The sequence below is a fragment of the Taudactylus pleione genome, unplaced genomic scaffold (assembly GCF_031769625.1).
Source record: "Taudactylus pleione unplaced genomic scaffold, aTauple2 ptg001056l, whole genome shotgun sequence".
Lineage (NCBI taxonomy): Eukaryota > Metazoa > Chordata > Amphibia > Anura > Myobatrachidae > Taudactylus > Taudactylus pleione.
Genome location: NW_028285457.1, coordinates 2,211,745 through 2,239,601, shown reverse-complemented (window position 1 = coordinate 2,239,601; position 27,857 = coordinate 2,211,745). Strand labels below are relative to the sequence as shown.

General features: G+C 47.9%; 1 protein-coding gene across 1 annotated transcript in view; it reads left to right on the top strand.

Moving 5' to 3' along the window:
• The window catches only part of LOC148453950 (protein sel-1 homolog 3-like), a 304,083-nt gene extending 277,892 nt beyond the window's left edge, over positions 1-26,191 (top strand). The window contains exons 22-23 of the mRNA XM_088461460.1: positions 13,454-13,556; positions 25,505-26,191. Coding sequence (XP_088317586.1) covers positions 13,454-13,556; positions 25,505-25,606 — 205 coding nt within the window. The 3' untranslated portion in view covers positions 25,607-26,191. The remainder of the gene's footprint in view (positions 1-13,453; positions 13,557-25,504) is intronic.
• Positions 26,192-27,857: the final 1,666 nt, after the last annotated feature.

The following is a 27,857-nucleotide window of genomic DNA, read 5'->3' as shown; positions in this document are numbered from 1 at the left end:
AGAGAGTTGCACTAATAACATCAGGGAGTAATGAGAGAGTAGCACCAATAACATCAGGGAGTAATGAGAGAGAGTAGCACCAATAACATCAGGGAGTAATGAGAGAGCAGCGCCAATAACATCAGGGAGTAATTAGAGAGAGTAGCACCAATAACAACCAGGAAATAATGAGAGAGAGAGTAACACCAATAACAACCAGGAAGTAATGAGAGAGAGAATAACACAAATAACATCCGGGAGTAATGAGAGAGTAGCACCAATAACATCAGGGAGTAATGAGAGAGAGAGTAGCACCAATAACATCAGGGAGTCATGAGAGAGAGTAGCACCAATAAAATCAGGGAGTAATAAGAGAGAGAGAGTAACACCAATAACACCAGGGAGTAATGAGAGAGTAGCACCTATAACATCAGGGAGTAATGAGAGAGAGTAGAACTAATAACATCAGGGAGTAATGAGAGAGTAGCACCAATAACATCAGGGAGTAATGAGAGAGAGTAGCACCAATAACAACCAGGAAGCAATGAGAGAGAGAGTTACACCAATAACAACCAGGAAGTAATGAGAGAGAGAGTAACACCAATAACACCAGGGAGTAATGAGAGAGTAGCACCAATAACATCAGAAAGTAATGAGAGAGAGAGTAGCACCAATAACATCAGGGAGTCATGAGAGAGAGTAACACCAATAACATCAGGGAGGAGAGAGTAGCACCAATAACATCAGGGAGTAATGAGAGAGAGAGTAGCACCAATAACATCAGGGAGTCATGAGAGAGAGTAGCACCAATAACATCAGGGAGTAATAAGAGAGCAGCACCAATAACATCAGGGAGTAATGAGAGGGTAGCACCAATAACATCAGGGAGTAATGAGAGAGCAGCACCAATAACATCAGGAAGTAATGAGAGAGAGAGTAGCACCAATAACATCATGGAGTCATGAGAGAGAGTAGCTCCTATAACATCAGGGAGTAATGAGAGAGAGTAGTACCAATAACATCAAGGAGTAATGAGAGAGAGAGTAGCACCAATAATGTCAGGGAGTAATGAGAGAGAGTAGCACCAATAACATCAGGGAGTAATGAGAGAGAGTAGTTTCAACAATACTGTAGTATAAGGGAGTAATGAGAGAGTAGCGCCAATAACATCAGGGAGTATTGAGAGAGAGTAGCACTAATAACATCAGGGAGTAATGAGAAAGTATCACCAGTAACATCAGGGAGTAATGAGAGAGTAGCACCAATAACATCAGGGAGAAATGAGAGAGAGTAGCACCAATAACATCAGGGAGTAATGTGAGAGTAGTTCCAATAACATCAGGGAGTAATGAGAGAGTAGCACCAATAACATCAGGGAGTAATGAGAGAGAGTAGCAGCACCAGTAACATACGGTAGTAATGAGAGAGTAGCAGCAATAACATCAAGGAGTAATGAGAGAGTAGCACCAATAACATCAGGGAGTAATGAGAGAGTAGCACCAATAACATCAGGGAGTAAAGAGAGAAAGTAGCACCTATAACATCAGGGAATAATGAGAGAGAGTAGCACCAATAACATCAGGGAATAATGAGAGAGAGATGCACCAAATTCATCAGGGAGTAATGAGAGAGCAGCACCAATAACATCAGGGAGTAATAAGAGAGCAGCACCAATAACATTAGTGAGTAATGAGAGAGTAGCACCAATTACAACAGGGAGTAATGAGAGCAGCACCAACAACTTCAGGGAGTAATGAGAGAGTAGCACCAATAACATCAGGGAGTAATGAGAGAGCAGCACCAATAACATCAGGGAGTAATGAGAGAGTAGCACCAATAACATCAGGATGTAACGAGAGAGAGTAACACCAATAACATGAGGGAATAATGAGAGAGAGCAGCACCAATAACATCAGTGAGTAATGAGAGAGCAGCACCAATAACATTCGGAAGTAATGAGAAAGTAGCACCAATAACATCAGGGAATAATAAGAGAGAGTTGCACCAAATTCATCAGGGAGTAATGAGAGAGCAGTACCAATAACATCAGGGAGTAATGAGAGAGTAGCACCAATAACATCAGGGAGTAATGAGAGAGTAGCACCAATAACATCAGGGAGTAATGAGAGAGAGTAGCACCAATAACATCAGGGAGTAATGAGAGAGAGTAACTCCAACAACATCAGGGAGTAATAAGAGAGCAGCACCAATAACATCAGGGAGTAATAAGAGAGAGAGTAACACCAATAACATCAGGAAGTAATGAGAGAGAGTAACACCAACAACATCAGGGAGTAATAAGAGAGCAGCACCAATAACATCAGGGAGTAATGAGAGAGTAGCACCAATAACATCAGGGAGTAATGAGAGAGAGTAGCACCAATAACAACCAGGAAGTAATGAGACAGAGTAACACCAACAACATCAGGGAGCAATAAGAGAGAGAGTAACACCAATAACATCATGGAGTAATAAGAGAGAGAGAGAGTAGCACCAATAACATCAGGGAGTAATGAGAGAGTAGCACCATTAACATCAGGGAGTAATGAGAGAGAGTAGCACCAATAACAACCAGGAAGTAACGAAAGAGAGTAACACCAACAACATCAGGGAGTAATAAGAGAGCAGCATCAATAACATAAGGGAGTAACGAGAGAGAGAAACACCACTAACAACCAGGAAGTAATGAGAGAGTCAGTAACACCAATAACAACAGGGAGTAATGAGAGAGATTAACTCCAACAACATCAGGGAGTAATGAGAGAGTAGCACCAATAACATCAGGAAGTAATGAGAGAGTAGCACCAATAACATCAGGGAGTAATGAGAGAGTAGCACCAATAACATCAGGGAGTAATGAGAGAGTAACACCAATAACATCAGTGACTAATGAGAGAGTAGCACCAATAACATCAGCGAGTAATAAGAGAGAGAGAGAGAGTAACACCAATAACATCAGGGAGTAATGAGAGAGTAGCACCAATAACATCAGGGAGTAATGAGAGAGAGAGTAGCACCAATAACATCAGGGAGTCATGAGAGAGAGTAGCACCAATAACATCAGGGAGTAATGAGAGAGAGTAACTCCAACAACATCAGGGAGTAATAATAGAGCAGCACCAATAACATCAGGGAGTAATGAGAGAGTAGCAGCAATAACATCAGGGAGTAATGAGAGAGTAGCACCAATAACATCAGGGAGTAATGAGAGAGTAGCTCCAATAACATCAGGGAGTAATGAGAGAGAGTAGCACCAATAACATCAGGGAGTAATGAGAGAGAGTAGCACCAATAACAACCAAGAAGTAATGAGAGAGAGTAACACCAATAATATCAGGGAGTAATGAGAGAGTAGCACCAATAACATCAGGGAGTAATGAGAGAGCAGCACCAATAACATCAGGAAGTAATGAGAGAGAGTAGCACCAATAACAACCAGGAAGTAATGAGAGACAGAGTAGCACCAATAACATCAGGGAGTCATGAGAGAGAGTAGCACCAATAACATCAGGGAGTAATGAGAGAGAGAGTAGCACCAATAACATCAGGGAGTAATAAGAGAGAGAGAGTAACACCAATAACACCAGGGAGTAATGAGAGAGTAGCACCTATAACATCAGGGAGTAATGAGAGAGAGTAGAACTAATAACATCAGGGAGTAATGAGAGAGTAGCACCAATAACATCAGGGAGTAATGAGAGAGAGTAGCACCAATAACAACCAGGAAGCAATGAGAGAGAGAGTTACACCAATAACAACCAGGAAGTAATGAGAGAGAGAGTAACACCAATAACACCAGGGAGTAATGAGAGAGTAGCACCAATAACATCAGAAAGTAATGAGAGAGAGAGTAGCACCAATAACATCAGGGAGTCATGAGAGAGAGTAACACCAATAACATCAGGGAGGAGAGAGTAGCACCAATAACATCAGGGAGTAATGAGAGAGAGAGTAGCACCAATAACATCAGGGAGTCATGAGAGAGAGTAGCACCAATAACATCAGGGAGTAATAAGAGAGCAGCACCAATAACATCAGGGAGTAATGAGAGGGTAGCACCAATAACATCAGGGAGTAATGAGAGAGCAGCACCAATAACATCAGGAAGTAATGAGAGAGAGAGTAGCACCAATAACATCATGGAGTCATGAGAGAGAGTAGCTCCTATAACATCAGGGAGTAATGAGAGAGAGTAGTACCAATAACATCAAGGAGTAATGAGAGAGAGAGTAGCACCAATAATGTCAGGGAGTAATGAGAGAGAGTAGCACCAATAACATCAGGGAGTAATGAGAGAGAGTAGTTTCAACAATACTGTAGTATAAGGGAGTAATGAGAGAGTAGCGCCAATAACATCAGGGAGTATTGAGAGAGAGTAGCACTAATAACATCAGGGAGTAATGAGAAAGTATCACCAGTAACATCAGGGAGTAATGAGAGAGTAGCACCAATAACATCAGGGAGAAATGAGAGAGAGTAGCACCAATAACATCAGGGAGTAATGTGAGAGTAGTTCCAATAACATCAGGGAGTAATGAGAGAGTAGCACCAATAACATCAGGGAGTAATGAGAGAGAGTAGCAGCACCAGTAACATACGGTAGTAATGAGAGAGTAGCAGCAATAACATCAAGGAGTAATGAGAGAGTAGCACCAATAACATCAGGGAGTAATGAGAGAGTAGCACCAATAACATCAGGGAGTAAAGAGAGAAAGTAGCACCTATAACATCAGGGAATAATGAGAGAGAGTAGCACCAATAACATCAGGGAATAATGAGAGAGAGATGCACCAAATTCATCAGGGAGTAATGAGAGAGCAGCACCAATAACATCAGGGAGTAATAAGAGAGCAGCACCAATAACATTAGTGAGTAATGAGAGAGTAGCACCAATTACAACAGGGAGTAATGAGAGCAGCACCAACAACTTCAGGGAGTAATGAGAGAGTAGCACCAATAACATCAGGGAGTAATGAGAGAGCAGCACCAATAACATCAGGGAGTAATGAGAGAGTAGCACCAATAACATCAGGATGTAACGAGAGAGAGTAACACCAATAACATGAGGGAATAATGAGAGAGAGCAGCACCAATAACATCAGTGAGTAATGAGAGAGCAGCACCAATAACATTCGGAAGTAATGAGAAAGTAGCACCAATAACATCAGGGAATAATAAGAGAGAGTTGCACCAAATTCATCAGGGAGTAATGAGAGAGCAGTACCAATAACATCAGGGAGTAATGAGAGAGTAGCACCAATAACATCAGGGAGTAATGAGAGAGTAGCACCAATAACATCAGGGAGTAATGAGAGAGAGTAGCACCAATAACATCAGGGAGTAATGAGAGAGAGTAACTCCAACAACATCAGGGAGTAATAAGAGAGCAGCACCAATAACATCAGGGAGTAATAAGAGAGAGAGTAACACCAATAACATCAGGAAGTAATGAGAGAGAGTAACACCAACAACATCAGGGAGTAATAAGAGAGCAGCACCAATAACATCAGGGAGTAATGAGAGAGTAGCACCAATAACATCAGGGAGTAATGAGAGAGAGTAGCACCAATAACAACCAGGAAGTAATGAGACAGAGTAACACCAACAACATCAGGGAGCAATAAGAGAGAGAGTAACACCAATAACATCATGGAGTAATAAGAGAGAGAGAGAGTAGCACCAATAACATCAGGGAGTAATGAGAGAGTAGCACCATTAACATCAGGGAGTAATGAGAGAGAGTAGCACCAATAACAACCAGGAAGTAACGAAAGAGAGTAACACCAACAACATCAGGGAGTAATAAGAGAGCAGCATCAATAACATAAGGGAGTAACGAGAGAGAGAAACACCACTAACAACCAGGAAGTAATGAGAGAGTCAGTAACACCAATAACAACAGGGAGTAATGAGAGAGATTAACTCCAACAACATCAGGGAGTAATGAGAGAGTAGCACCAATAACATCAGGAAGTAATGAGAGAGTAGCACCAATAACATCAGGGAGTAATGAGAGAGTAGCACCAATAACATCAGGGAGTAATGAGAGAGTAACACCAATAACATCAGTGACTAATGAGAGAGTAGCACCAATAACATCAGCGAGTAATAAGAGAGAGAGAGAGAGTAACACCAATAACATCAGGGAGTAATGAGAGAGTAGCACCAATAACATCAGGGAGTAATGAGAGAGAGAGTAGCACCAATAACATCAGGGAGTCATGAGAGAGAGTAGCACCAATAACATCAGGGAGTAATGAGAGAGAGTAACTCCAACAACATCAGGGAGTAATAATAGAGCAGCACCAATAACATCAGGGAGTAATGAGAGAGTAGCAGCAATAACATCAGGGAGTAATGAGAGAGTAGCACCAATAACATCAGGGAGTAATGAGAGAGTAGCTCCAATAACATCAGGGAGTAATGAGAGAGAGTAGCACCAATAACATCAGGGAGTAATGAGAGAGAGTAGCACCAATAACAACCAAGAAGTAATGAGAGAGAGTAACACCAATAATATCAGGGAGTAATGAGAGAGTAGCACCAATAACATCAGGGAGTAATGAGAGAGCAGCACCAATAACATCAGGAAGTAATGAGAGAGAGTAGCACCAATAACAACCAGGAAGTAATGAGAGACAGAGTAGCACCAATAACATCAGGGAGTCATGAGAGAGAGTAGCACCAATAACATCAGGGAGTAATGAGAGATAGAGTAGTTTCAACAATACTGTAGAATAAGGGAGTAATGAGAGAGTAGCACCAATAACATCAGGGAGTATTGAGAGAGAGTAACACCAATAACATCAGGGAGTAATGAGAAAGTATCACCAATAACATGAGGGAGTAATGAGAGAGTAGCACCAATAACATCAGGTAGTAATGAGAGAGAGTAGCACAAATAACATCAGGGAGTAATGAGAGAGAGTAGCATCAATAACATCAGGGAGTAATGAGAGAGTAGCACCAATAACATCAGGGAGTAATGACAGAGAGTAGCAGCACCAGTAACATCAGGTAGTGATGAGAGAGTAGAAGCACCAATCACATCAGGGAGTAATGAGAGAGTAGCACCAATAACATCAGGGAGTAATGAGAGAGAGTACCACCAATAACATCAGGGAGTAATGAGAGAGAGTAGCACCAATAACAACATGGAGAACTGAGAGAGCAGCACCAATAACATCAGGGAGTAATGAGAGAGAGAGTAGCACCAATAACAACCAGGAAGTAATGAGAGAGAGAGTAACACCAATAAAAACCAGGAAGTAATGAGAGAGAGAGTAACACCAATAACATCAGGGAGTAATGAGAGAGTAGCACCAATAACATCAGGGAGTCATGAGAGAGAGTAGCACCAATAACATCAGGGAGTAATAAGAGAGAGAGAGTTACACCAATAACACCAGGGAGTAATGAGAGAGTAGCACCAATAACATCAGGGAGTAATGAGAGAGAGTAGCACTAATTCCATCAGGGAGTAATGAGAGAGCAGCACCAATAACATCAGGGAGTAATGAGAGAGAGAGTAACACCAATAACAACCAGGAAGTAATGAGAGAGAGAGTAACACCAATAACAACCAGGAAGTAATGAGAGAGAGAGTAACACCAATAACAACCAGGAAGTAATGAGAGAGAGAGTAACACCAATAACATCAGGGAGTAATGAGAGAGTAACACCAATAACATCAGGGAGTCATGAGAGAGAGTAGCACCAATAACATCAGGGAGTAATAAGAGAGAGAGAGTAACACCAATAACACCAGGGAGTAATGAGAGAGTAGCACCAATAACATCAGGGAGTAATGAGAGAGAGTATCACTAATAACATCAGAGAGTAATGAGAGAGTAGCACCAATAACATCAGGGAGTAATGAGAGAGAGTAGCACCAATAACAACCAGGAAGTAAGGAGAGAGAGAGTAACACCAATAACAACCAGGAAGTAATGAGAGAGAGAGTAACACCAATAACACCAGGGAGTAATGAGAGAGTAGCACCAATAACATCAGAAAGTAATGAGAGAGAGAGTAGCACCAATAACATCAGGGAGTCATGAGAGAGAGTAGCACCAATAAAATCAGGGAGTAATAAGAGAGAGAGAGTAACACCAATAACACCAGGGAGTAATGAGAGAGTAGCACCAATAACATCAGGGAGTAATGAGAGAGAGTAGCACTAATAACTTCAGGGAGTAATGAGAGAGTAGCACCAATAACATCAGGGAGTAATGAGAGAGAGTAGCACCAATAACAACCAGTAAGTAATGAGATAGAGAGTAACACCAATAACAACCAGGAAGTAATGAGAGAGAGAGTAACACCAATAACACCAGGGAGTAATGAGAGAGTAGCACCAATAACATCAGAAAGTAATGAGAGAGAGAGTAGCACCAATAACATCAGGGAGTCATGAGAGAGAGTAACACCAATAACATCAGGGAGTAATGAGAGAGTAGCACCAATAACATCAGGGAGTAATGAGAGAGAGAGTAGCACCAATAACATCAGGGAGTCATGAGAGAGAGTAGCACCAATAACATCAGGGAGTAATAAGAGAGCAGCACCAATAACATCAGTGAGTAATGAGAGAGTAGCACCAATAACATCAGGGAGTAATGAGAGAGAGTAGCACCAATAACAACCAGGAAGTAATGAGAGAGAGAGTAACACCAATAACAAACAGGAAGTAATGAGAGAGAGAATAACACCAATAACATCAGGGAGTAATGAGAGAGTAGCACCAATAACATCAGGGAGTAATGAGAGAGAGTGTAGCACCAATAACATCAGGGAGTCATGAGAGAGAGTAGCACCAATAAAATCAGGGAGTAATAAGAGAGAGAGAGTAACACCAATAACACCAGGGAGTAATGAGAGAGTAGCACCAATAACATCAGGGAGTAATGAGAGAGAGTAGCACTAATAACATCAGGGAGTAATGAGAGAGTAGCACCAATAACATCAGGGAGTAATGAGAGAGTGTAGCACCAATAACAACCAGGAAGTAATGAGAGAGAGAGTAACACCAATAACAACCTGGAAGTAATGAGAGAGAGAGTAACACCAATAACACCAGGGAGTAATGATAGAGTAGCACCAATAACATCAGAAAGTAATGAGAGAGTAGCACCAATAACATCAGGGAGTCATGAGAGAGTAGCACCAATAACATCAGGGAGTCATGAGAGAGTAGCACCAATAACATCAGGGAGTAATGAGAAAGAGTACCACCAATAACATCAGGGAGTAATGAGAGAGTAGCACCAATAAGATCAGGGAGTAATGAGAGAAAGTAGCACCAATAACATCAGGGAATAATTAGAGAGAGTTGCACCAAATTCATCAGGGAGTAATGAGAGAGCAGCACCAATATCATTAGGGAGTAATGAGAGAGTAGCACCAATTACAACAGGGAGTAATGAGAGCAGCACCAATAACATCAGGGAGTAATGAGAGAAAGTAGCACCAATAACATCAGGGAGTAATGAGAGAGAGTAGCACCAATAGCATTAGGGAGTAATGAGAGAGTAGCACCAAATACATCAGGGAGTAATGAGAGAAAGTAGCACCAATAACATCAGGAAATAATGAGAGAGAGTTGCACCTAATTCATCAGGGAGTAATGAGAGAGCAGCACCAATAACATTAGGGAGTAATGAGAGAGCAGCACCAATAACATCAGGGAGTAATAAGAGAGCAGCACCAATAACATCAGGGAGTAATGAGAGAGCAGCACCAATAACATCAGGGAGTTAAGAGAGCAGCACCAATAACATTAGGGAGTAATGAGAGAGTAGCACCAATTACAACAGGGTGTAATGAGAGAGAGTAGCACCAATAACATCAGGGAGTAATGAGGGAGAGTAACACCAATAACATCAGGGAGTTATGAGAGAGTAGCACCAATAACATCAGGGATTAATGAGAGAGTAGCACCAATAACATCAGGAAGTAATGAGAGAGCGTAGCACCAATAACATCAGGGAGTAATGAGAGAGCAGCGCCAATAACATCAGGGAGTAATGAGAGAGTAGCACCAATAACTTCAGGATGTAACGAGAGAGAGTAACACCAATAACATGAGGGAATAATGAGAGAGAGTAATACCAATAACATCAGGGAGTAATGAGAGAGTAGCACCAATAACATCAGGATATAACGAGAGAGAGTAACACCAATAACATGAGGGAATAATGAGAGAGAGTAACACCAATAACATCAGGGAATAATGAGAGAGAGTAGCACCACTAACATCAGGGAATAATGAGAGAGAGTTGCACCAAATTCATCAGGGAGAAATGAGAGAGTAGCACCAATAACATCAGGGAGTAATGAGAGTGAGAGTAGCACCAATAACATCAGGGAGTAATGAGAGAAAGTAGCACCAATAACATCAGGGAATAATGAGAGAGAGTTGCACCAATAACATCAGGGAGTAATAAGAGAGCAGCACCAATAACATTAGGGAGTAATGAGAGAGTAGCACCAATTACAACAGGGAGTAATCAGAGAGCAGCACCAATAACATCAGGGAGTAATAAGAGAGCAGCACCAATAACATTAGGGAGTAATGAGAGAGTAGCACCAATTACAACAGGGAGTAATGAGAGAGCAGCACCAATAACATCAGGGAGTAATGAGAGAGTAGCACCAATAACATCAGGGAGTAATGAGAGAGCAGCACCAATAACATCAGGAAGTAATGAGAGAGAGTAGCACCAATAACATCAGGATGTAACGAGAGAGAGTAACACCAATAACATGAGGGAATAATGAGAGAGAGTAACACCAATAACATCAGGGAGTAATGAGAGAGTAGCACCAATAACATCAGGATGTAACGAGAGAGAGTAACACCAATAACATGAGGGAATAATGAGAGAGAGTAGCACCAATAACATCAGGGAGTAATGAGAGAGTAGCACCAATAACATCAGGGAGTCATGAGAGAGAGTAGCACCAATAACATCAGGGAGTAATGAGAGAGTAGCACCAATAACATCTGGGAGTAATGAGAGAGTAGCACCAATAACATCAGGGAGTAATGAGAGAAAGTAGCACCAATAACATCAGGGAATAATGAGAGAGAGTTGCACCAAATTCATCAGGGAGTAATGAGAGAGCAGCACCAATAACATCAGGGAGTAATGAGAGAAAGTAGCACCAATAACATCAGGGAGTAATGAGAGAGAGTAGCACCAATTACAACAGGGAGTAATGAGAGAGTAGCACCAATAACATCAGGGAGTAATGAGAGAGTAGCACCAATAACATCAGGATGTAACGAGAGAGAGTAACACCAATAACATGAGGGAATAATGAGAGAGAGTAGCACCAATAACATCAGGGAGTAATGAGAGAGTAGCACCAATAACATCAGGGAGTAATGAGAGAAAGTAGCACCAATAATATCAGGGAATAATGACAGAGAGTTGCACCAAATTCATCAGGGAGTAATGAGAGAGCAGCACCAATAACATCAGGGAGTAATGAGAGAGAGTAGCACCAATTACAACAGGGAGTAATGAGAGAGTAGCACCAATAACATCAGGGAGTAATGAGAGAGTAGCACCAATAACATCAGGATGTAATGAGAGAGAGTAACACCAATAACATGAGGGAATAATGAGAGAGAGTAGCACCAATAACATCCGGAAGTAAAGAGAGAGAGTAGCAGCACCAGTTTCATTAGGGGGTAACGAGAGAGAGAGTAACAACACTAGTACATCAGGGAGTAATGAGAGAGAGTAGCAGCACCAGTATCATTAGGGGGTAACGAGAGAGAGAGTATCAACACTAGTACATCAGGGAGTAATGAGAGAGAGAGAGAGAGAGTATCAACACTAGTACATCAGGGAGTAATGAGAGAGAGAGAGAGTAGTTGCAACAATACTGTAGCATAAGGGAGTAGTGAGAGAGTAGCAGCACCAACAACATTAGGGCAGAATGGGGATAGAGTAGCACCACTAAAATTTTATTATTACTATCTTTTATTTTAGTTTCTGCAGTTCAATACAGAGAATATACATAGTAACAGTTTATGATGTAACAAAACTTACAGTAATACCCCTTTTACACTGACTTAAAAATCCCATGGTGATGCACTTGAACGCGCATAAACCCGGGATATATTTGTCAGTGTAAACGGATCTATCCGGGTCCAGTGACCTGGACATCCGACCCGACTAGTTTGCAGAGTTGAGCACGGGTCGTTCCCGTGTCACCCTGCAGTGTAAACAGCGCGACCCGGGTCACGATGACCCGGGCCGCAATGCATGCTAGCTGATTTTCCGGCTTCAGCAGTGCTTGGAGATGACATAATCTCCAAGTGTCCACTGCAAAGCCGGAAGACCCGGGTCACTGCAGACCTGGGTTCGGTGTGTGAACGGTGCCGACCCGGGCATAACCCAGGTTGGCATCGCAGTGGGAAAGGCCTCTGTCCTGGGTCTGATCCGGGTTGCAAATGTGTTCCAAACCATGGGTTAGACCTGGAACTTTAGGTATAAAAGGGGTATAAATGTCTTAGAAAGACACAGAGCAATAAACCAACAGGCTCGGTAGGATGAGAACATGGGCGAGGGTTGGGTAACTCACTGTATGGTGTAGGGAAAGTGGAGGTGAGGTTCTGGAAGAGAGGGCAGAGCAGCACTCTGTGATCCTGTACCCAAGGTGAGAACACAGGGTCACTGGTGGGACTAGGAGACAGGAAATAAGGAGCAATGGTGGCGTGAGCAGTCTACGTCCATCTTACAGTGAGGTGGTCACGATGTGTTCTGACTAATTACTGTACGTGGCCTATTTATATGTTCTAATGAAAACTTCTAGCAATGTTAATGGTCCGTGGCCTGATGTCACCATACTTACATTCTTCTAAGGGGCTATTTGCCGTGCCGGACCTATTCAGTTAGCGGGCATTACTCACGTGCGAGTCCCCGCAGTCGGACTTTACCTCACACCTCCAATCGGGCTCGTGTGGGGAAAAAAACGCAGTTTACGTGGAATCAGTGAACCGGTGAACCGGTGCCTACTAATCACATAGGGCTCTGATGAAATACCGGCAGCGTACAGTACTTCATTTAGTATTACAGGGATATTTACGAATATGCTGCCAGTATTTAGCATTACTTACCCATCCAGCGAGTTCCAGTGTCTTCTGCCTCCTCTGCTGCGTCCTCTGCCGCTGCCGGTGACGGATTGTTTGCGCGATGTCTGCCCTTCAACCAGGCGGAGACGGAGCACAGCCTGGAAGCTTTTGCTGGAACCCATTGCTACAGTAAATACGGAATGGAGCTCATTACTCTGTAACGAGTGCTAAAGGGGTTATGGCTCATTCCTAAATGGAGCCCTGAGCATTGTGTCATGTTGTTGACCTGGTGTTTTAGGTTTTATGTGGCTGTAATAATGGGGTGACGGGTAGTTACGGCGATTCAGAACCAAATATAGATTCTGATTATATACATGTGTTGTGCAGATGCCGAGATCATGAGACAGAAGATTCCTACGTTCCGTGCAGCCTGGCGCTCCTCAACGCCCAACTCCAGTATGTCTGGAAGTTCCATGCCTCTGTACTCAAGGTAATGAGACCATTCGTGTAACCCAGTGGTTGACAACATTCCGTGTTTCAGAGTCTTCACAAGTGGCCACTGATTCCACATGGTCGTAGTATGTAATGAGAGCATGTAGTTTCCATATTGTCCAACGCTTAGATGGCACTATGGCTGGTGAGGAAACATAGGTTTATGGCTGGTTTAGTTATGGCTGATAGAGTCGTGGCTTGGAAAGAGACCTATCATTATGGCTGGTGGAATTATGGCTCAGAAAGATAACTAGAGTTATGGCTGGAGTGGAAACCAAGAATTAGGGCCGTCTCATGCATCTCACCATGGGATGCAGTCAGGAAGCCGACGGCCGAAATGCTGACCGCCGGCTTCCCGACTCTCAAATCCCGGCAGGGTACTAATGACAGGCGTCGAAATCCCGACGCCTATCATTATACCTACACCGGGAGCCCAACGCCCTGCATACCGAACGAAGGTAAGCCGGGCAGTGGGCGCGGACAGCCCAGCGTGAGGGAAAGTTTAGGGGCTCCTGGGGGGGCACTTAGGGTTAGGCACCCACGGGGGTAGGTTAGGGTTAGCCCCCCCCTCCCCCCCCAGGAGACTTAGGTTTAGGCAGCGGGGACAGGGAGTTAGGTTTAGGCACTTACAGGGGATTTAGGGTTAGGCACTGGGGGGGGTTAGTGTTAGGCACCCCTAAGGTAGGGTTAGGGAGGGGATAAGATTAGAGTTAGGCAGTGTACTTACCCGTCGGGATTTAGATGCCTGCCGGTTTTCTGCTGTCAGGATTTGAACCGCCGGGTATAGGTCCGGCGGTCATCCATACCGATCGCCTCACCATAGCCCCATCCATCTCACACCAGCCTCCTCCTTCTTACTCCTACCCCCTGCATCTCACAGCAGCCTCCTCCTTCTTACTCCTACCCCCTGTATCTCACAGCAGCCTCCTCCTTCTTACTCCTACCCCCTGTATCTCACAGCAGCTTCTTCTTTCTTACTCCTACCCCCTGTATCTCACAGCAGCCTCCGACTTCTTACTCCTACCCCCTGCATCTCACAGCAGCCTCCTCCTTCTTACTCCTACCCCCTGTATCTCACAGTAGCCTCCTCCTTCTTACTCCTACCCCCTGTATCTCACAGCAGCCTCCTCCTTCTTACTCCTACCTCCTGTATCTCACAGCAGCCTCCTCCTTCTTAGTCCTACCCCCTGTATCTCACAGCAGCCTCCTCCTTCTTAGTCCTACCCCCTGCATCTCACAGCAGCCACCTGCTTCTTACCCCTACCCCCTGTATCTCACAGCAGCCTCCTCCTTCTTACTCCTACCCCCTGTATCTCACAGCAGCCTCGTCCCTCTAATTCCTATTCCCTGTATCTCACAGCAGCCTCCTCCTTCTTACTCCTACACCCTGTAACCTACAACAGCCTCCTCCTTTTTACTCCTACCCCCTGTATCTCACAGCAGTCTCCTCCTTCTTAGTCCTACCCCCTGTATCTCACAGAAGCCTCCTCCTTCTTACTCCTACCCCCTGTATCTCACACCAGCCTCCTCCTTCTTACTCCTATCCCCTGTATCTCACAGCAGCCTCCTCCTTCTTACTCCTACCCCCTGTATCTCACAGCAGCCTCCTCCTTCTTACTCCTACCTCCTGTATCTCACAGCAGCCTCCTCCTTCTTACTCCTACCCCTGTATCTCACAGCAGCCTCCTCCTTCTTACTCCTACCCCCTGTATCTCACAGCAGCCTCCTCCTTCTTAGTCCTACCCCCTGTATCTCACAGCAGCCTCCTCCTTCTTAGTCCTACCCCCTGCATCTCACAGCAGCCACCTGCTTCTTACCCCTACCCCCTGTATCTCACAGCAGCCTCCTCCTTCTTACTCCTACCCCCTGTATCTCACAGCAGCCTCGTCCCTCTAATTCCTATTCCCTGTATCTCACAGCAGCCTCCTCCTTCTTACTCCTACACCCTGTAAACTACAACAGCCTCCTCCTTTTTACTCCTACCCCCTGTATCTCACAGCAGTCTCCTCCTTCTTAGTCCTACCCCCTGTATCTCACAGAAGCCTCCTCCTTCTTACTCCTACCCCCTGTATCTCACACCAGCCTCCTCCTTCTTACTCCTACCCCCTGTATCTCACACCAGCCTCCTCCTTCTTACTCCTACCCCCTGTATCTCACAGCAGCCTCCTCCTTCTTACTCCTACCTCCTGTATCTCACAGCAGCCTCCTCCTTCTTACTCCTACCCCTGTATCTCACAGCAGCCTCCTCCTTCTTACTCCTACCCCCTGTATCTCACAGCAGCCTCCTCCTTCTTAGTCCTACCCCCTGTATCTCACAGCAGCCTCCTCCTTCTTAGTCCTACCCCCTGCATCTCACAGCAGCCACCTGCTTCTTACCCCTACCCCCTGTATCTCACAGCAGCCTCCTCCTTCTTACTCCTACCCCCTGTATCTCACAGCAGCCTCGTCCCTCTAATTCCTATTCCCTGTATCTCACAGCAGCCTCCTCCTTCTTACTCCTACACCCTGTAACCTACAACAGCCTCCTCCTTTTTACTCCTACCCCCTGTATCTCACAGCAGTCTCCTCCTTCTTAGTCCTACCCCCTGTATCTCACAGAAGCCTCCTCCTTCTTACTCCTACCCCCTGTATCTCACAGCAGCCTCCTCCTTCTTACTCCTACCCCCTGTATCTCACAGCAGCCTCCTCCTTCTTACTCCTATCCCCTGTATCTCACAGCAGCCTCCTCCTTCTTACTCCTACCCCCTGCATCTCACAGCAGCCTCCTCCTTCTTACTCCTACCCCCTGCATATCACAGCAACCTCCTCCTTCTTATACCTACCCCCTGTATCTCAAAGCAGCCTCCTCCTTCTTACTCCTACCTCCTGTATCTCACAGCAGCCTCCTCCTTCTTACTCCTACCCCCTGTATCTCACAGCAGCCTCCTCCTTCTTACTCCTACCCCCTGTATCTCACAGCAGCCTCCTCCTTCTTACTCCTATCCCCTGTATCTCACAGCAGCCTCCTCCTTCTTACTCCTACCCCCTGTATCTCACAGCAGCCTCCTCCTTCTTACTCCTACCCCCTGTATCTCACAGCAGCCTCCTCCTTCTTACTCCTATCCCCTGTATCTCACAGCAGCCTCCTCCTTCTTACTCCTACCCCCTGCATCTCACAGCAGCCTCCTCCTTCTTACTCCTACCCCCTGCATCTCACAGCAGCCTCCTCCTTCTTACTCCTACCCCCTGTATCTCACAGCAGCCTCCTCCTTCTTAGTCCTACCCCCTGTATCTCACAGCAGCCTCCTCCTTCTTAGTCCTACCCCCTGCATCTCACAGCAGCCTCCTGCTTCTTACCCCTACCCCCTGTATCTCACAGCAGCCTCCTCCTTCTTACTCCTACCCCCTGTATCTCACAGCAGCCTCCTCCCTCTATTATTCCTATTCCCTGTATCTCACAGCAGCCTCCTCCTTCTTACTCCTACCCCCTGTATCCCACAGCAGCCTCCTCCTTCTTACTCCTACCCCCTGTATCTCACAGCAGCCTCCTCCTTCTTAGTCCTACCCCCTGTATCTCACAGCAGCCTCCTCCTTCTTACTCCTACCCCCTGTATCTCACAGCAGCCTCCTCCTTCTTACTCCTACCCCCTGTATCTCACAGCAGCCTCCTCCTTCTTACTCCTATACCCTGTATCTCACAGCAGCCTCCTTCTTCTTACTCCTACCCCCTGCATCTCACAGCAGCCTCCTCCTTCTTACTCCTACCCCCTGCATCTCACAGCAACCTCCTCCTTCTTACTCCTACCCCCTGTATCTCAAAGCAGCCTCCTCCTTCTTACTCCTACTCCCTGCATCTCACAGCAGCCTCCTCCTTCTTACTCCTACCTCCTGTATCTCACAGCAGCCTCCTCCTTCTTACTCCTACCCCCTGTATCTCACAGAAGCCTCCTCCTTCTTAGTCCTACCCCCTGTATCTCACAGCAGCCTCCTCCTTCTTAGTCCTACCCCCTGCATCTCACAGCAGCCACCTGCTTCTTACCCCTACCCCCTGTATCTCACAGCAGCCTCCTCCTTCTTACTCCTACCCCCTGTATCTCATAGCAGCCTCCTCCCTCTTATTCCTATTCCCTGTATCTCACAGCAGCCTCCTCCTTCTTACTCCTACCCCCTGTATCCCACAGCAGCCTCCTCCTTCTTACTCCTACCCCCTGTATCTCACAGCAACCTCCTCCTTCTTAGTCCTACCCCCTGTATCTCACAGCAGCCTCCTCCTTCTTACTCCTACCCCCTGTATCTCACAGCAGCCTCCTCCTTCTTACTCCTACCCCCTGTATCTCACAGCAGCCTCCTCCTTCTTACTCCTACCCCCTGCATCTCACAGCAGCCTCCTCCTTCTTACTCCTACCCCCTGCATCTCACAGCAACCTCCTCCTTCTTACTCCTACCCCCTGTATCTCAAAGCAGCCTCCTCCTTCTTACTCCTACTCCCTGTATCTCACAGCAGCCTCCTCCTTCATACTCCTACCCCCTGTATCTCACAGCAGCCTCCTCCTTCTTACTCCTACCCCCTGTATCTCACAGCAGCCTCCTCCTTCTTATTCCTATTCCCTGTATCTCACAGCAGCCTCCTCCTTCTTACTCCTACTCCCTGCATTTCACAGCAGCCTCCTGCTTCTTACCCCTACCCCCTGTATCTCACAGCAGCCTCCTCCTTCTTACTCCTACCCCCTGTATCTCACACAAGCCTCCTCCTTCTTATTCCTATTCCCTGCATCTCACAGCAGCCTCCTCCTTCTTACTCCTACCCCCTGCATCTCACAGCAGCCTCCTCCTTCTTACTCCTACCCCCTGTATCTCACAGCAGCCTCCTGCTTCTTACTCCTACCCCCTGTATCTCACAGCAGCCTCCTCCTTCTTACTCCTACCCCCTGTATCTCACAGCAGCCTCCTCCTTCTTAGTCCTACCCCCTGTATCTCACAGCAGCCTCCTCCTTCTTAGTCCTACCCCCTGCATCTCACAGCAGCCTCCTGCCTCTTACCCCTACCCCCTGTATCTCACAGCAGCCTACTCCTTCTTACTCCTACCCCCTGTATCTCACAGCAGCCTCCTCCCTCTTATTCCTATTCCCTGTATCTCACAGCAGCCTCCTCCTTCTTACTCCTACCCCCTGTATCCCACAGCAGCCTCCTCCTTCTTACTCCTACCCCCTGTATCTCACAGCAGCCTCCTCCTTCTTAGTCCTACCCCCTGCATCTCACAGCAGCCTCCTCCTTCTTACTCCTACCCCCTGCATCTCACCACAACCTCCTCCTTCTTACTCCTACCCCCTGTATCTCAAAGCAGCCTCCTCCTTCTTACTCCTACTCCCTGCATCTCACAGCAGCCTCCTCCTTCTTACTCCTACCCCCTGTATCTCACAGCAGCCTCCTCCTTCATACTCCTACCCCCTGTATCTCACAGCAGCCTCCTCCTTCTTATTCCTATTCCCTGTATCTCACAGCAGCCTCCTCCTTCTTACTCCTACCCCCTGCATCTCACAGCAGCCTCCTGCTTCTTACCCCTACCCCCTGTATCTCACAGCAGCCTCCTCCTTCTTACTCCTACCCCTGTATCTCACAGCAGCCTCCTCCTTCTTATTCCTATTCCCTGTATCTCACAGCAGCCTCCTCCTTCATACTCCTACCCCCTGCATCTCACAGCAGCCTCCTCCTTCTTACTCCTACCCCCTGTATCTCACAGCAGCCTCCTGCTTCTTACTCCTACCCCCTGTATCTCACAGCAGCCTCCTCCTTCTTACTCCTACCCCCTGCATCTCACAGCAGCCTCCTCCTTCTTACTCCTACCCCCTGTATCTCACAGCAGCCTCCTCCTTCTTACTCCTACCCCCTGTATCTCACAGCAGCTTCTTCTTTCTTACTCCTACCCCCTGTATCTCACAGCAGCCTCCTCCTTCTTACTCCTACCCCCTGCATCTCACAGCAGCCTCCTCCTTCTTACTCCTACCCCCTGTATCTCACAGCAGCCTCCTCCTTCTCACTCCTACCCCCTGTATCTCACAGCAGCCTCCTCCTTCTTACTCCTACCCCCTGTATCTCACAGCAGCCTCCTCCTTCTTAGTCCTACCCCCTGTATCTCACAGCAGCCTCCTCCTTCTTAGTCCTACCCCCTGCATCTCACAGCAGCCTCCTTCTTCTTACTCCTACCCCCTGTATCTCACAGCAGCCTCCTCCTTCTTGCTCCTACCCCCTGCATCTCACAACAGTCTGCTTATTCTTACTCCTACCCCCTGTATCTCACAGCAACCTCCTCCTTCTTACTCCTACCCCCTGTATCTCACAGCAGCCTCCTCCTTCTTACTCCTACCCCCTGTATCTCACAGCAGCCTCCTCCTTCTTACTCCTATACCCTGTATCTCACAGCAGCCTCCTTCTTCTTACTCCTACCCCCTGCATCTCACAGCAGCCTCCTCCTTCTTACTCCTACCCCCTGCATCTCACAGCAACCTCCTCCTTCTTACTCCTACCCCCTGTATCTCAAAGCAGCCTCCTCCTTCTTACTCCTACTCCCTGCATCTCACAGCAGCCTCCTCCTTCTTACTCCTACCTCCTGTATCTCACAGCAGCCTCCTCCTTCTTACTCCTACCCCCTGTATCTCACAGAAGCCTCCTCCTTCTTAGTCCTACCCCCTGTATCTCACAGCAGCCTCCTCCTTCTTACTCCTACCCCCTGTATCCCACAGCAGCCTCCTCCTTCTTACTCCTACCCCCTGTATCTCACAGCAGCCTCCTCCTTCTTAGTCCTACCCCCTGTATCTCACAGCAGCCTCCTCCTTCTTACTCCTACCCCCTGTATCTCACAGCAGCCTCCTCCTTCTTACTCCTACCCCCTGTATCTCACAGCAGCCTCCTCCTTCTTACTCCTATACCCTGTATCTCACAGCAGCCTCCTTCTTCTTACTCCTACCCCCTGCATCTCACAGCAGCCTCCTCCTTCTTACTCCTACCCCCTGCATCTCACAGCAACCTCCTCCTTCTTACTCCTACCCCCTGTATCTCAAAGCAGCCTCCTCCTTCTTACTCCTACTCCCTGCATCTCACAGCAGCCTCCTCCTTCTTACTTCTACCTCCTGTATCTCACAGCAGCCTCCTCCTTCTTACTCCTACCCCCTGTATCTCACAGAAGCCTCCTCCTTCTTAGTCCTACCCCCTGTATCTCACAGCAGCCTCCTCCTTCTTAGTCCTACCCCCTGCATCTCACAGCAGCCACCTGCTTCTTACCCCTACCCCCTGTATCTCACAGCAGCCTCCTCCTTCTTACTCCTACCCCCTGTATCTCATAGCAGCCTCCTCCCTCTTATTCCTATTCCCTGTATCTCACAGCAGCCTCCTCCTTCTTACTCCTACCCCCTGTATCCCACAGCAGCCTCCTCCTTCTTACTCCTACCCCCTGTATCTCACAGCAGCCTCCTCCTTCTTAGTCCTACCCCCTGTATCTCACAGCAGCCTCCTCCTTCTTACTCCTACCCCCTGTATCTCACAGCAGCCTCCTCCTTCTTACTCCTACCCCCTGTATCTCACAGCAGCCTCCTCCTTCTTACTCCTACCCCCTGCATCTCACAGCAGCCTCCTCCTTCTTACTCCTACCCCCTGCATCTCACAGCAACCTCCTCCTTCTTACTCCTACCCCCTGTATCTCAAAGCAGCCTCCTCCTTCTTACTCCTACTCCCTGCATCTCACAGCAGCCTCCTCCTTCATACTCCTACCCCCTGTATCTCACAGCAGCCTCCTCCTTCTTACTCCTACCCCCTGTATCTCACAGCAGCCTCCTCCTTCTTATTCCTATTCCCTGTATCTCACAGCAGCCTCCTCCTTCTTACTCCTACTCCCTGCATCTCACAGCAGCCTCCTGCTTCTTACCCCTACCCCCTGTATCTCACAGCAGCCTCCTCCTTCTTACTCCTACCCCCTGTATCTCACACAAGCCTCCTACTTCTTATTCCTATTCCCTGCATCTCACAGCAGCCTCCTCCTTCTTACTCCTACCCCCTGCATCTCACAGCAGCCTCCTCCTTCTTACTCCTACCCCCTGTATCTCACAGCAGCCTCCTGCTTCTTACTCCTACCCCCTGTATCTCACAGCAGCCTCCTCCTTCTTACTCCTACCCCCTGTATCTCACAGCAGCCTCCTCCTTCTTAGTCCTACCCCCTGTATCTCACAGCAGCCTCCTCCTTCTTAGTCCTACCCCCTGCATCTCACAGCAGCCTCCTGCCTCTTACCCCTACCCCCTGTATCTCACAGCAGCCTACTCCTTCTTACTCCTACCCCCTGTATCTCACAGCAGCCTCCTCCCTCTTATTCCTATTCCCTGTATCTCACAGCAGCCTCCTCCTTCTTACTCCTACCCCCTGTATCCCACAGCAGCCTCCTCCTTCTTACTCCTACCCCCTGTATCTCACAGCAGCCTCCTCCTTCTTAGTCCTACCCCCTGCATCTCACAGCAGCCTCCTCCTTCTTACTCCTACCCCCTGCATCTCACCACAACCTCCTCCTTCTTACTCCTACCCCCTGTATCTCAAAGCAGCCTCCTCCTTCTTACTCCTACTCCCTGCATCTCACAGCAGCCTCCTCCTTCTTAATCCTACCCCCTGTATCTCACAGCAGCCTCCTCCTTCATACTCCTACCCCCTGTATCTCACAGCAGCCTCCTCCTTCTTATTCCTATTCCCTGTATCTCACAGCAGCCTCCTCCTTCTTACTCCTACCCCCTGCATCTCACAGCAGCCTCCTGCTTCTTACCCCTACCCCCTGTATCTCACAGCAGCCTCCTCCTTCTTACTCCTACCCCTGTATCTCACAGCAGCCTCCTCCTTCTTATTCCTATTCCCTGTATCTCACAGCAGCCTCCTCCTTCATACTCCTACCCCCTGCATCTCACAGCAGCCTCCTCCTTCTTACTCCTACCCCCTGTATCTCACAGCAGCCTCCTGCTTCTTACTCCTACCCCCTGTATCTCACAGCAGCCTCCTCCTTCTTACTCCTACCCCCTGCATCTCACAGCAGCCTCCTCCTTCTTACTCCTACCCCCTGTATCTCACAGCAGCCTCCTCCTTCTTACTCCTACCCCCTGTATCTCACAGCAGCTTCTTCTTTCTTACTCCTACCCCCTGTATCTCACAGCAGCCTCCTCCTTCTTACTCCTACCCCCTGCATCTCACAGCAGCCTCCTCCTTCTTACTCCTACCACCTGTATCTCACAGCAGCCTCCTCCTTCTCACTCCTACCCCCTGTATCTCACAGCAGCCTCCTCCTTCTTACTCCTACCCCCTGTATCTCACAGCAGCCTCCTCCTTCTTAGTCCTACCCCCTGTATCTCACAGCAGCCTCCTCCTTCTTAGTCCTACCCCCTGCATCTCACAGCAGCCTCCTTCTTCTTACTCCTACCCCCTGTATCTCACAGCAGCCTCCTCCTTCTTGCTCCTACCCCCTGCATCTCACAACAGTCTGCTTATTCTTACTCCTACCCCCTGTATCTCACAGCAACCTCCTCCTTCTTACTCCTACCCCCTGCATCTCACAGCAGCCTCCTGCTTCTTACTCCTGCCCCCTGTATCTCACAGCAGCCTCCTCCTTCTTACTCCTACCCTCTGCATCTCACAGCAGCCTCCTTCTTCTTACTCCTGCCCCCTGTATCTCACAGCAGCCTCCTCCTTCTTACTCCTTCCCCCTGCATCTCACAGCAGCCTCCTTCTTCTTACTCCTACCCCCTGTATCTCACAGTAGCCTTCTCCTTCTTGCTCCTACCCCCTGCATCTCACAACAGTCTGCTTATTCTTACTCTTACCCCCTGTATCTCACAGCAACCTCCTCCTTCTTACTCCTACCCCCTGTATCTCACAGCAGCCTCCTCTTTCTTACTCCTACCCCCTGTATCTCACAATAACCTCCTCCTTTTACTCTTACCCCATGTATCTCACAGCAGCCTCCTCTTTCTTACTCCTACCCCCTGTATCTCACAGCAGCCTCCTCCTTCTTACTCCTACACCCTGCATCTCACAACAGCCAAATGTTTCTTATTACAGCCCCCTACATCTCACCACAGGCCTCTGAATCTCACCACCATACCCCCCTGCTTCTCACTCCTGCCCCCTGCATCTCACCAGTGTCACCACAACCCCCCCTGCTGCTGCCCTGCCGCTGGCTGGTGTCTGGCCCCTGGGATGTGCTGGGAAGGGCAGGAGGATCATGGATGAGAGATCTGTATTACATCTACCATAAACAGTATCAGCAGCATGTCCCTAGAGCTGGGTCATCTGTGCATATTTCCGCAGCCTCCATGCGCATCCTCACTGTTTTCCAACATGGTGATGAGCAATGTCCTCTTTTCACAATGTACCCTCCTGGTCTTCCTGTTGAGCTTCCTCATCGGGGTGCTCCTATCTGAGAACAGTTCAGACTTTCATGGGAGGTGCCTTCTGTTCACTGAGGGCGTGATGTTGAGTAGAAACATAATACTGGAGAGGGAGCACTTCTTGGTGGAGTAGTGGTGGGAGTCCACCTGCAGGTTCAGCGTAGGGATGGACATTGTATTCCGATGGTTACTAACCGTCAATGCTTTTGTTACGATGGTAGTTTTTTTACCATTTGATGGTGGCAGTGAGATGTTTGCCACCATCGAATGGAAATTCTTCCCATGGTGTTCCGGTGGTTATTTGTTTTTTAAATTCCTGATAGCTATGCCATCCCTGGCTCCTTCCTGGCTACTGTATCTGCATCAGGGCATCTTCATGGGTTAATTGGAGGCTGTCTCTCTCTCTCTCTGTCTCTGACATGACCCTGATCAGTCCCTGACTCCCTCCTCTCTCTAGGCTGTTAAGCAACAGAGCACATTGCTAGCTCTGATTGGCTCTCACTGCCTCAGCTAGCCAATCAGAGCACAGCCCTCCCATCTGCAGCAGCAGTCACTCACTCACACAGCACAACCATTTTTTTTGTGACTGCTTCACTAAAATAGAGCATAAAAAGAATCCCTGTATTGTGCTATTTTCTATAATTGTAGATACAGTATTACATAAAAAGCAAATAAGGATAGTAATGTAATGTAGCAAGTGTTAGGTCTACCATTCATTTTGCTGCATGCAATTCCCCATTTGTGTGTAACAGACGTTCTTCTGTGTCTACAGTAACACAACAAAATTCATGAATAGAATGTGTCAAAAAAACACCCCCAGGCTAACCCTAACACAATCTCCCACTAAATTCCTCCAGCTGGAAATGAGACACTTCAAGACTCCAAATTGCCGCCACCAACGCGTTTCACCTAAATAGTGTTTGGGGCTGATGTAGCGTTGAATGCAGTTTGGCCATAATGACATCTGCACTAAGTGCATGGATACAAACCTGAAACTGAGCTGCATTCTGCCTCCACACCACCCCTGTCCAATGGCGCGGTGTCATCATTATCTGTGCTCTATTGCCAAAGCCACATCCGTGGTGTAAGTGATCTGTCCGACAACTGGGTTATCTTGTGTACACACAACTCAGCATAACCCACAATTCCATAACACGTCTCCAACACTCCTTCACTGTTCAAGCTCCCGTTATCACCCAGCTATGCAGGTACAGATGTGACTATACAATATGTATACTGAGTACGCTTGGCTCTGTAGCATTCAAAAGTCATCTACATCAGCCCCTTTATCTGTAGTTTCCCCAACCCCTTCCTAAACACTACCGAGGTGAAACGCGTTGGGGAGGTAATAGTGTCTAATTCCTACGATGAGCAGCATCTGCCCCAACCCTATCTGTACCTGCATCATTCTCATTATTATTAGTGTGTATATATATATATATATATATAGCACCAGCATACGTAGCAGCGCTGTACAATCTGTCTGTTCCCATCGCACCTAGCATGCCCATTTTGCCGTTACTGACATGAACCTCATCACTGACGGTTTTCTTCCAGTGTTCCAGCGCAGCCGCCATTGCCATTGTCACCACGCTCAGCTTGATGACGGTCTTTGGGAGATTACAGAATGCGTCGCGGAGCCTTCAACTGTCTGTATGATGAGACATCTCCTGTTTCCACACTATGTTCAGTACAGAGCTGTCTCCTATGATGTCAGTGCCTTGAACACTCCATGAGGGGGTCTCTCATCTCAGGACTTTTATACTAAGGGATCTGCGCTCACATATGACAATGGATGATGGGAAAACTTGTTACAGGTGTTACCCAGATATATATATTTTTTATCATCTTCAACCAAATTTTATTAATTTTACTGCCAGTTACACTGTTACACGATGAACTACTATGCGCAATTCTCAAAGGAAAATCTGGCGCAGAAACTAGAGCCTCTCTCGCTGTGTTTTCCCGACGGATCTGTGGGATGAATCGTGTGGAGATAAAGCTGCACAGAATATAGAGACAGAGCTACAGCCGGTTCTATCTGTGCTACCTTGTACCTTGTAGCTTATCCTGCAGATACTGTTTCACATGCGGCTCCTTCATGTTGGTCTATTATTGTTTTTGTTAAAAAAATAATTTAAAAGTACAATTTGTTATGGTTTATTTGCCACAAGAGATGAGATTGATCACATTGTAGGTCTTGGTGAGGACTAGATGATTAGTACTTGGGCCTTGATATGTAAAAGCACAAAATTCTTATTCACATGATGTCATTTATTATTCTATTCATTACAATACACAATTATACAAATAGCTTTTACAAATATTGATATACTAGTAGTTTTGGACCCGCCTGTAAGCAAACGTCAGGTCCCCCCTATCCTGCTGTACTGATCCTGCGGCAGGTCCTCATCTCCTGTACTGCCCTGTCTCCACTGCCAACATCAGGTCCCCCCTATCCTGCTGTACTGATCCTGCGGCAGGTCCTCATCTCCTGTCCTGCCCTGTCTCCACTGCCGGCATCAGGTCCCCCCCTATCCTGCTGTACTTATCCTGCGGCAGGTCCTCATCTCCTGTCCTGCCCTGTCTCCACTGCCAGCATCAGGTCCCCCCCTATCCTGCTGTACTTATCCTGCGGCAGGTCCTCATCTCCTGTCCTGCCCTGTCTCCACTGCCGGCATCAGGTCCCCCCTATCCTGCTGTACTGATCCTGCGGCAGGTCCTCATCTCCTGTCCTGCCCTGTCTCCACTGCCGGCATCCGGTACCCCCCTATCCTGCTGTACTTATCCTGCGGCAGGTCCTCATCTCCTGTCCTGCCCTGTCTCCACTGCCGGCATCAGGTCCCCCCCTATCCTGCGGTACTTATCCTGCGGCAGGTCCTCATCTCCTGTCCTGCCCTGTCTCCACTGCCGGCATCAGCTCCCCCCTATCCTTCTGTACTTATCCTGCGGCAGGTCCTCATCTCCTGTCCTGCCCTGTCTCCACTGCCGGCATCAGGTCCCCCCTATCCTGCTGTACTTCTCCTGCGGCAGGTCCTCGTCTCTTGTCCTGCCCTGTCTCAACTACCGGCATCAGCTCCCCCCTATCCTGCTGTACTTATCCTGCGGCAGGTCCTCATCTCCTGTCCTGTCTCCACTGCCAGCATCAGGTCCCCCCCATAACCTGCTGTACTGATCCTGCGGCAGGTCCTCATCTCCTATCCTGTCTCCACTGCCGGCATCAGCTCCCCCCTATCCTGCTGTACTTATCCTGCGGCAGGTCCTCATCTCCTGTCCTGCCCTGTCTCCACTGCCGGCATCAGGTACCCCCCTATCCTGCTGTACTGATCCTGCGGCAGGTCCTCATCTCCTGTCCTGCCCTGTCTCCACTGCCGGCATCAGGTCCCCCCCTATCCTGCGGTACTTATCCTGCGGCAGGTCCTCATCTCCTGTCCTGCCCTGTCTCCACTGCCGGCATCAGCTCCCCCCTATCCTGTTGTACTTATCCTGCGGCAGGTCCTCATCTCCTGTCCTGCCCTGTCTCCACTGCCGGCATCATGTCCCCCCTATCCTGCTGTACTTATCCTGCGGCAGGTCCTCATCTCCTGTCCTGCCCTGTCTCCACTGCCGGCATCAGCTCCCCCCTATCCTGCTGTACTTATCCTGCGGCAGGTCCTCATCTCCTGTCCTGTCTCCACTGCCGGCATCAGGTCCCCCCATATCCTGCTGTACTGATCCTGCGGCAGGTCCTCATCTCCTGTCCTGTCTCCACTGCCGGCATCAGCTCCCCCCTATCCTGCTGTACTTATCCTGCGGCAGGTGCTCATCTCCTGTCCTGCCCTGTCTCCACTGCCGTTGCATCAGGTCCCCCCCTATCCTGCTGTACTTATCCTGCGGCAGGTCCTCATCTCCTGTCCTGCCCTGTCTCCAC